At 33.4% G+C, this 10,259-nt stretch overlaps 1 protein-coding gene across 2 annotated transcripts in view; it reads left to right on the top strand.

The window, feature by feature from the left end:
• The window catches only part of LOC117121682 (ficolin-2-like), an 18,313-nt gene extending 10,569 nt beyond the window's left edge, over positions 1-7,744 (top strand). For both annotated transcript variants that reach the window (XM_033266960.1, XM_033266958.1), the window contains exons 2-4: positions 1,478-1,851; positions 2,458-2,728; positions 5,214-7,744. In XM_033266960.1, coding sequence (XP_033122851.1) covers positions 1,478-1,851; positions 2,458-2,728; positions 5,214-5,422 — 854 coding nt within the window. In that variant the 3' untranslated portion in view covers positions 5,423-7,744. The remainder of the gene's footprint in view (positions 1-1,477; positions 1,852-2,457; positions 2,729-5,213) is intronic.
• Positions 7,745-10,259: the final 2,515 nt, after the last annotated feature.

The following is a 10,259-nucleotide window of genomic DNA, read 5'->3' as shown; positions in this document are numbered from 1 at the left end:
TACATACACATAGGCCCATACATCATACACATCACACAAATTTATAAAATTTGATAGTGTGCACAAAACTTAAGAATATACTGTGGCCTACTGTGACAATATTTATTATTTGTTTCTCTCACGTTTGAGAGTGTACAAAGGAAAAATGGACACAATGCCTATACTTGTCTATTTTCCTATAATACAAAGGTACATTGGCCTAATAGTTGTATTGAATTTTAAGGAATTTAATCTATGGACCTACAGTAGTAGGCTTATATCTATACTGAGCCCGATGATCGGAAACTCTTCCAAATTACGGTTTGGTTCCGATGTGAATGCCGCTATATAGGCCTATTTTACAAATAAGTAGGCCTTTTTTTTCTTGTATGGTTACAAACGTTATTCCATTGTTTCTTTTCATATTTTTTTTTTATATTTTTGATATTAAAATATAACTCTCAATTAATTTAATGTATTTTTCAATTTAATCCCAAATATTCAAAATTAGTACAATGATAATAATACTATAGATAACAAAATAAAACTCATTCAAGTATAACGTTCCATTCATAATTATTTTCTTTTACAAAATTCTTAAATATAATCCATGCATTTTTACAAACTGGCTTACCTAGCTCTGTTAGAATTTTAATGTTGTATATAGCAAATACTGCAATGGAATATATCTCATTTTTAATTCTGCTATCACAGCCTATTAATAATTCTTTAAAAGAAGATTGACTGTTATCAAGTTTCTTAAATAGATTGTCTATATTTTCCCATAATATCCTATTTTTTAGACATTCAAAAAACATGTGCTTTTCTTTATGAGCATGTCGGTGGTATAACAAAGATAGTTATATGTAACAATAACACCTTATATACAATATATACAAGACATTTAAGTTGCCTTTATGGGCTTAACTGAACAAAAAGGAAAATATCCATAAAAAAACATTATCAGTTTTAAAAAAACCGACAGTCAGAGAAGACCTCGGTGAACGAGCGAATTATAAGATCTTTATACTAGGAAGTAACTATGTTCCGACTTTGGAAGATGTCCTTGATTTTCTTGCTCCTAACTTTCTCTGCATCTGGGGGTATGTAGGTCTGATTTTGCTTCATTGATTTCCAGTAATCTATTATTGACAGACCAAAATAATTGAAAATTAATATACAATCCTGTTCGTACCGGAAAGTCAAACTACCTAATTTATTTTCTTGCTCTGTTTTCTTTCTTGACCTTAATAATTTTTTCGGGTATTAAAATGGTCAATTTGCAATTTTTGTTGTATTTGTGTTTACACTCACTAGTATGTACTTTGGTGGTTATAGTTAATTAAAAGTAAAACTAATTAAGTTTACCTAAAACTATTACTACTATGTAGGGCCCTGATATGTTTCATTATTTTAAAAATGGAGTTATTTATTCGTGGAAAGTATCTGCCTTTTCAAAAATGCTAAATGGTACTAACATAATTTTTCATTAATATAGTTGAATCAGCAATTCACTCCCTGTCGATGTCCAGAGCTAATGGACGTCTGCTTTCGAGTCATTCACTACATCATTCGTCAGTAAGGGGTTTGACAGATTGTGTACAACTTTGTTTGCGTCACTTTGAAGAATGTTCTTCTATAGCTTACGATGAAGACAGTCAAATGTGTGACCTATTCTTCAGTGTAGCTGGACAACTAGTCGCACTGATGTTCCCAACGAATGTACTGCTGTACACAATACCATATCGCGACTGTACTGACGTCAAGCAACGAATGAGTAGTCAAAGTGGTGTTTACAAAATTAAACCTCGCTCATCATGCGAAGCACTTCTTGTTTATTGTGACATGGACACGGATGGTGAAGGGTGGACGGTAGGTTTCATTTACCCTTCGCTTTCCCGTTCCAGACTCCCTAATTCCAAGATCCTTGAAATGTTAGAGCACTACAGTGATTGAAAATACCAACTAAGTAATTTTAATCCTTCAACACAAAGTTAACCCTCTAATTAGAGACTGAACCACGACTCCGAGACCTCTCAATTGTCAGGCCTCATAATGGTTCATTTCAGAGGGCACACTCAAATGAGTTATAAATTTAGTAATACGGTCTTTGATGAAGACGAAGATATAGAAAGAGCATTGTGCCAAAATACATTACAGTATTTAAATTCATATCTTGTTAATAAGTTTATAATCGTCAGTCAGTAACTTTTGCTATAACGATAACGATCTGCTGAATCAGTACTGCTGGCATTACAGTTTGGCCTATCTTTCGTAAACATTCATGAATGACGAAGACCAAGTCCCTTTAATTGATATTTCTTCTCGTGTATTGCCTCTTTAGCAAACAATAACGTAGCAAGCAGTACCGTATTAGTTATTATATAGGCCTATTAGTCAGTTGTACCGTACTTCACTGCTTTTGTGGGCCTATGCCTAGGGCTACAATTAAAATAATAAAAATATGTTATGTTATAGGTATTTCAGCGCCGACAAGATGGTTCTGTAGATTTCAACCAAAATTGGCAAACTTATACGTCTGGATTTGGTGATTTGAGTGGCGAGTTTTGGCTCGGAAACAATAAAATCCACAAAATTACGTCGTCAGCAAAGTATGAATTTCGGATAGATATGGTTACCCGTGATGGCAACGCTTATCACGTCACCTACGAATCAATTGAGATTGGAACTGAAGCTGAAAACTTTAAACTGAATTTGGGAGAGTTCATCGGCGTTAAGTCTAATGCCGGTAAGAAATAAAGGCTATTCAGTATTTTAAATATTTTTAAATATTTTTTTTTGCATCTCAACAAACCTACATTTACATAAAATAAATTTAATAAATTCAATATCAAGGTTTATTCAAAATGTTCTTGCAGTGAAATCACTGAATTAGCACAATGTTTAGATATACTCTAGCACTTAAAATATACATCCAAAAAAGATATATTTTTTACAATAACAATTAAACTAAAATGGAAAAAGACTTTAGCTGATTACTTTAGAGTGTTCTAACTTTCAGATATTATTGTTTTATTATTATTATTATTATTATTATTAAACCAATGGTTGCAAGAAACCTTTATGCGCAATTAAATTAAAGTATATTAAACGTTAGATGCATGTAAACCTACTGTGCCTACCAGGCAATCTGTCGTGTTCAAATCAGGTAAATTCCAATGTAAAATATTGGAGGTCAAAGCACATTACGTAATTGGCTGAGTCACATCACGTGTTAGTGCACGTGTGCTCGACCCGCTTGCTCATGGCGAATTCGCTGCCATTGTCGGCACAGCGGTTGAGGCGCACAAGTTTACTAGTGTTTAGCTTCTAATGTTTTCACTTTGTTCAGTTAGACTTAATACTATATAATTAAATAATAATATAGCCTATCATATTTCGTTAATTTTTAAAACTCAAATATATCTGAGACTTCCAGCCAAATTTAATCCCCCAGAGGGGGTCAATTACAGTTTTAAAAATATCCCTAATATATTAGTAAATGATTGGTTGTAAAAAAATATAAAAAATACAGTAAGCCACCCTCCATTTTTTTATGATTTACAGAGTAATGAGTGACCCTCATGAGTGACACGCCGTACTATCTAGAAATGTTTAATGTTTGTGTGTGTGTGCGTACAATAATAATTCAAGTTCAAATGAAAAACATTTTGTTGCAAACATGTAACGTATCGAGGTAGCAAATGAAAACACTGTAATTTATTACAATATTATTTGGGAAGAGTGTAAATTGACTCTTTCGACAGACCGAAAAGTGGCTTGTAGATACGCTTTTTTCGCATCTAAAAATCGTAATACTAAACCACCAGGCCATAAACAATTTAATAAAATTTATGCAATTAAATAATTTGCTTATGTATTCCTAATTATTCAGTTTACTAAAAAGCAATATTTGATTAACAAATACTTCTTTGAAGTAACTCTAAGCAGAACATTTATTGCTAAGTTTGTGAGAAAGTAAGCCTCTCCCTTTTCATGCACGTGTACATGAACTTGTGATTCAAACACACAATTTATCCACATGCTTTAACTACTGTTTATTTACATTGTTTATAACATGTAAAGTTATTTCATTTAAAACTGCAAAAGTGAATTTTGTGGTTATTTATGAGTTGCATATTTCGGTAGTTGAAGTACTGTATGTATGTCATTCCTCTATTTTGTTAGTGGAATAACGTTTTTAAACATTTTATTTCTGCTATCAAAAAATGTTATTTAATGACCATTGTTTTCCGATAATCTCTCAGTACATTATTTGCATCTGTTGTGTAACTGTATTTGTTAAAAAACAAATACTTTTAGAGAAATTTAAAAAAAAATCACATAAATTGATCTTATTTTCAAAGGAAAAAATAAAACTTATTTTATAAATTTACAGGGTATTTTACAGCATTTAAAATTTATTTTTTTATTAAATTTTATAATTGGGGGCCATTTTGTATTTATTGATTCAATTCTTGTTATTACAGCTTTTAAATATTTGATTTAAAAAAATCATTTCTATTACTGAATTTTGGCCATTTTTAGCTACTTGTCATTGAGGCTATTTTTACCGGGGCCATTTTTACCGGACCATTTTTACCGGGGCCATTTTTTCCTGGCCATTTTACCGGGGCCATTTTTTCCTACGTTCGATGTTTATCATATCAATGTCTATATTTACATTTATATTTCGCAAGGAACATACGTGCTGCTTATTACCATCTTATTAATGCCTACAGTACTGACAATATAACTTTAAAATGTTATTTTTTTTATTATTTTTTTTAATGTTTTTGTTTTAATTTAGAATTTTGCTTTTATACTTTTATTATGTATAAAAAAAACAATGATAAACATAATAATTTAAATGATAATTACTTTAAATAGAACTTTGTTTTATTACTTATTAATTTCATATAAGATTATTATCTGTAAATTAGGCCTATGTCTTATTTTGGGTTTAAAGTTAAATGAATAGAACATTATTGCTCCCCAACACATAGGTCTACTTTGCATAGGTTAATAATATACCCTACATTTCAATATGAAAATTTATTATGTGTTTGATTATATTTTGAATGAGATATTTGATGAGATCATGCAGAAAGGCACATCAATCGTCTTGTTAAAGTTTACAGCTGAAGCATATGTTTTGAATGAATATATCAGATTAGGCCTACGGCATGGAAAAAACCATTTTCACTATTTAATTGTCTTGTTATGTTTTACAGTCGAAGCGCTTAATCACCACAATGGCAAGAGCTTCTATACACTTGACAGAGATAACAGCGGGTCCTGCAGTGTCAGGTATGAAAGTGGTTGGTGGTTCAGATCATGTTACAAATCTAATCTTAATGGTAAATATGAATCCAAAATTATCTGGAACGAGGGCCAGCTTATTTTAAGATTCTCAGAAATGAAAATGCGAAGAGTTGTCTGAGGACAAACAAACGACACATTATTATGCCTTGTCTTTGGTTAATGTTTATGTCTACTTCCAGCTCGGGGCTGCAGTAGACACAATGTTGTCGTTTGGTAGTTAACCCTGTAAGAGCGAGTAAATCCGGTATGCAGGAATGATGGGATGAGTCATTATTTAACACACGCTCTATTTTGTCGACAAAACAGTGTTTTTGTAAGGCAGAATTAATTTTGTCACCAAAAAAATGCTATTTTGTAGCAACAAAATGCTATTTTGTCGACAAAAAGACTTCTGTAGAATACAGAATTCATTTTATGTCACCACAAAATTCTATTTTGTTCTGTCGACAAAAGGACTTTTGCAGATAACAGAATTCATTTTGTCGACAGAAGCACCTTTTGTGTGTGACAGAACGAGATTATATGCAACTCGAGGAGCAGTTGTGGCGGTGGATCTTTTCGACGGGTGTCCGAGTTACCCGACGGGAAGGGGGTCGATGTCCCCGACGAAAAAAAAGTGAGCGTGATCGGGCGTCGCTCAAAATGTCTCGAAAGTGTTCCAGGGGGCGAAGCTCCCCAAAAATTTGAGAGTTTGAGGGTTCCAAAGGCTTATTTAATCGATTTTGGAGTCTCCTAATATGTAGAAAATACATATACCGTATATTAATTGTTTTCCCTCTCCGACGAATTGTGGTTTTTGTGGTTTTTCTATCCGACGAGGGGGCCAGTTCTCACGATGAGGAGCACTGACTCCCCAGTCCCGCTGCCGCCACATGAGGAGGCGGAGCCACTTCTGGGTGAAAAATCACAGCTTATATCAACAAAAAATTCACACCAATAAAATATTACATAAAATTCAGAAATGTATACACACTAACTTCTGTCTGACCATGGTTTACAGAAATAGACATTCAGCCTCGCTATTCGGTATCCAATGTTTTGACTAAGCGCATACAGATGACTCACTACCCCAAGTAACAAATCGCAAAAGGTGGACAGCACAATATTTTGTTAGTGGTCATCATCAAACCAAATCTCCGCCTCCTCATTTGCTTATAACCTCGTTCTGTTTCACACAAAAGGTGCTTCTGTCAACAAAATGAATTATGTCATCTACAAAAGATTTTTTGTCTACAAAATAGCATTTTGTGGCGACAAAATTAATTTTATCTCAAAATAAGCTATTTTGTCAACTATTTTGTGATGACAAATTAAACTCTGTCTTACAAAAACATCATATTGTCGACGAAATAGCATTTAAGAAAACAGAATACATTTTGTTGACAAATGGCGTTTTGTCGAGACAACTGGTATTTTGTAGACAAAATAGCGAATGTCCCAAACAGCGCCTCGTACCTATTTTTATATTTGTATGCTTTGGAAACACAAGTTGTGAGCTGTATTAAACTCCGCTAGTTTACATACAAAAAACAAGTAGTGTAATAGCTGTGTGTTAACCATTTGCCCACAACGGCAGAATTCACCATATTATATATAGGTATTGACAAAGATTTCCATTAATCGTGTTATTTTCTAGCATTGTACGCTTCTGAAATATGCTTTGTCATTTGTCTTTATTAGGTAAAATTCCCGTTATTAATAGTTTAGCAGAAATAGTATGGTATCAACAGATTTGAAAAAAATATAGTGTATTATTTCTTTAAACTCAATGACGGATGTGTTTCCCGATACCAAAGTTATGTTTATTATCCTGTAAACTATAATATTATTTATTATTATCCAGAAAGGGGAGAAGAGCCGTGGTAGAGCAAAGGCAGTAAAGACATACGGTGTGGTTAATATACCTATTTTATTAATATTATTATTATTATTAGGGGCCTACATCCCTGATAAAAAGAAATACGAAAATATAATATTTTATGACATTATTATGAAGCTATTATCGACCGCTAGTTTAAGTTTGTGTAGCAAAAAGAAGACAAACGTTCATGAATAAAAACAATAATTTGTTTTAACCAGGGAACAGTTAAATTCATTTTGTTACTAATAACATACTTAAGGAGGAATAGGCCTACATCCGACAATGGATGACGAAGCCAAGAAGTAATAACATTAGTAGTTTTAATAATAATAATAATAATAATAATAATAATAACAATAATAATAATACGATGACAATAATATAATAAGTATTTAATATTAATTGCCATGTCGTCACTGTACCACACGACATTGCTTCATATTATTATTATTACCACTGCACCTCCCCTTCAAACCTCCATACAACTGAGTACCTATTGAACCCTAATCATTTCTTATTTAGAACGATATAAAAAACATATATATATATATATATATATAGCAATTAAGGAACTCAACAAAAATCAAAACATCACCATCAAGCAAGCAGATAAAGGCGGCGCAACCACTATAATGAACACTTCCGACTACGTAGCAGAAGCAGAAACTCAACTTTCGAACAATGAATTTTATAGGTTACTTGATGCGATCCCACTGTACGTTATTGTAATGAACTGACTTCTCTTTGTACTGAGTTATCTGCTAACGCTAGTGATTTAGTTAAGGACCTTATTCCCCTCAACCCCCGCCCTAGCACTTTCTACACCATCCCGAAACTCCACAAACTCCCCAAGCTTCTATCTGATAAACTTAATTCACTTTCCCACAATGCTAGTGTTAGTATTCCATCCGAAAAAGTTAAACTGTTCAACCTAGTCAGGACACACAAAATTTCCCCTCCTGGTAGACCAATGTATCGGCTATTGGTACACTCACCGAACATTTATAAGGATACATTGACTCACTTTTACAGCCTCTCATACCTTCAATTCCTAGCCTCGTCAAGGACACTACACACTTTCTGAACATTCTCGAAAATATCCCCATCCTTCCTAACAATTTACTGTTGGTCACTTTGGACGTATCCTCTTTGTATAGCAATATTCCCCATGATGAAGGCCTCCAAGCCCTTGCTACATTTTTACCACAGCACTCGTTTTTACATGAATACACTAATGACATAATCTCCATAACTAACTTTATCCTGACGCACAATCATTTCACTTTCAATAATAAACACTACCAAATTAAAGGCATTGCAATGGGAACCAAAATGGCTCCGAATTATGCCAATATTTTTATGTCCATTCTTGAATCCAAACTCATTGCTTCATTCCCTCTTAAACCTCTGTTCTACCGACGTTACATTGACGACATTTTCATAATTTAGCCACACGGAGAATACAACCTTAAGACATCTGGATCATGTGAACAACTTTCACCCTCATATTAAGTTTACATCTGAATATTCTCATACATCCGTACCTTTCCTGGATGTAGCAGTTACCATCAATAACAATCGTATCTCCACATCTTTGCCTAAATCCACAGACAGTCACGCATACTTAAACTTTCACAGCTCACATCCATTAGGTCTGAAAAAGTCTATAATATTCAGCCAATGCCTCCGAATCAAACGGATATGCTCAGACATTAATGATTACAATTTCCATGTTAACAACCTAGCAGGATTTTTTCTCAGTCGTGGCTATCCTCTTAACCTAATTAAATCCCAAATTACTAAGGCAGCAAGACGTTCACGGCAAGACCTCTTATCTCCTAAAATCCGCCTCACATGCAATCGCATTCCCCTCATCCTTAATTTTCACCCCTCCATCACGACCTTATCTAGAACTATTAGAAATGGCTTCACCCCACTTCAACGCAATGAATCCACCCGACTCCTATTTGACCAACCGCCGTTACTCGCAAACCGTCAACCCCCTAACCTCAAAATGATCCTCACATCCTCACGCTTGTCACCACCTAAAATAGGCAACTCTAAATGCAACAAACCACGATGCATGATCTGCAAACTACTCATCACTGACACACAAATTAAACTACCCCACTCCTCTCATACCATTCAGATCCTGCCCTGACTTTCGATTCTTCTAATGTCATATACCTTCTCACTTGTGTCAAATGTAACCAAGGGACCTACATCGGGGAAACCGGCGGTAAATTTAGATTAAGATTTAACAATCACAAACAAAGCATCCGCAAAAGTAACACAGACGGCTTTCCTGTGGCCGAACATTTCAACTCTCCTGACCAAAACATCAACGACATTCGCTGTGCACTCACTGCTTGCAATTTCAAATCACTCAAAGAACGACGTCAATCTGAACTGAAACTCATAATCAAATATAAAACACACATTTTTGGTCTTAATAAAGACCTGGGTATCATTAGTGACTACACCTTTCCCCATGCTGATTCTGCTAATTAATTATGCTTCATCTTAGTATCCGACTCTATACCTTTATTCTCCTATATTTATTCACACATGTATCTCATGTTTATATACATATAGTTCATTTCTATATATATATATATTTTTTATATATTTTCATTTGATAATTATATCTATGCTTTTTGTACCCTGTTATCATAATACATTTTTTTTTTTATATTTCATATTTTATAGACTGGATTATGTTCACTCAACTTGTATACACCGATATCCATTTTATTCTTGTTCATTTAAGACTTTATCTCATTAATATATTCTACTAGTTTTACTATTACATATTATTATATTATCGTTACTATCGTTACTATTGTAATTATTATCATGTCCTCTATATCATTACATTATGTTATAATGTATACACTTATTCTTTAATTATGTTCATTGTGATCTATAATGGATCTTTCATCATTACAGAGATATATATTTTCTTGCCTTTTATTATTGTCATTTTACTCATTAATTTATTTCCTTAATCCTTAGTTGCCTTACAGCCACCTGCTGTTTATTCACCATAATTATTTCACTTTTGTTTATATCAACTTGTTTGTAGGCCCGATGA

Source organism: Anneissia japonica, unplaced genomic scaffold (assembly GCF_011630105.1).
Source record: "Anneissia japonica isolate Jap-2015-1 unplaced genomic scaffold, ASM1163010v1 scaffold287709_len1912824_cov184, whole genome shotgun sequence".
In the NCBI taxonomy this organism is placed as follows: domain Eukaryota; kingdom Metazoa; phylum Echinodermata; class Crinoidea; order Comatulida; family Comatulidae; genus Anneissia; species Anneissia japonica.
Note: the sequence above shows the minus strand (reverse complement) of the source record. Positions and strands in the feature narration are given on the sequence as shown.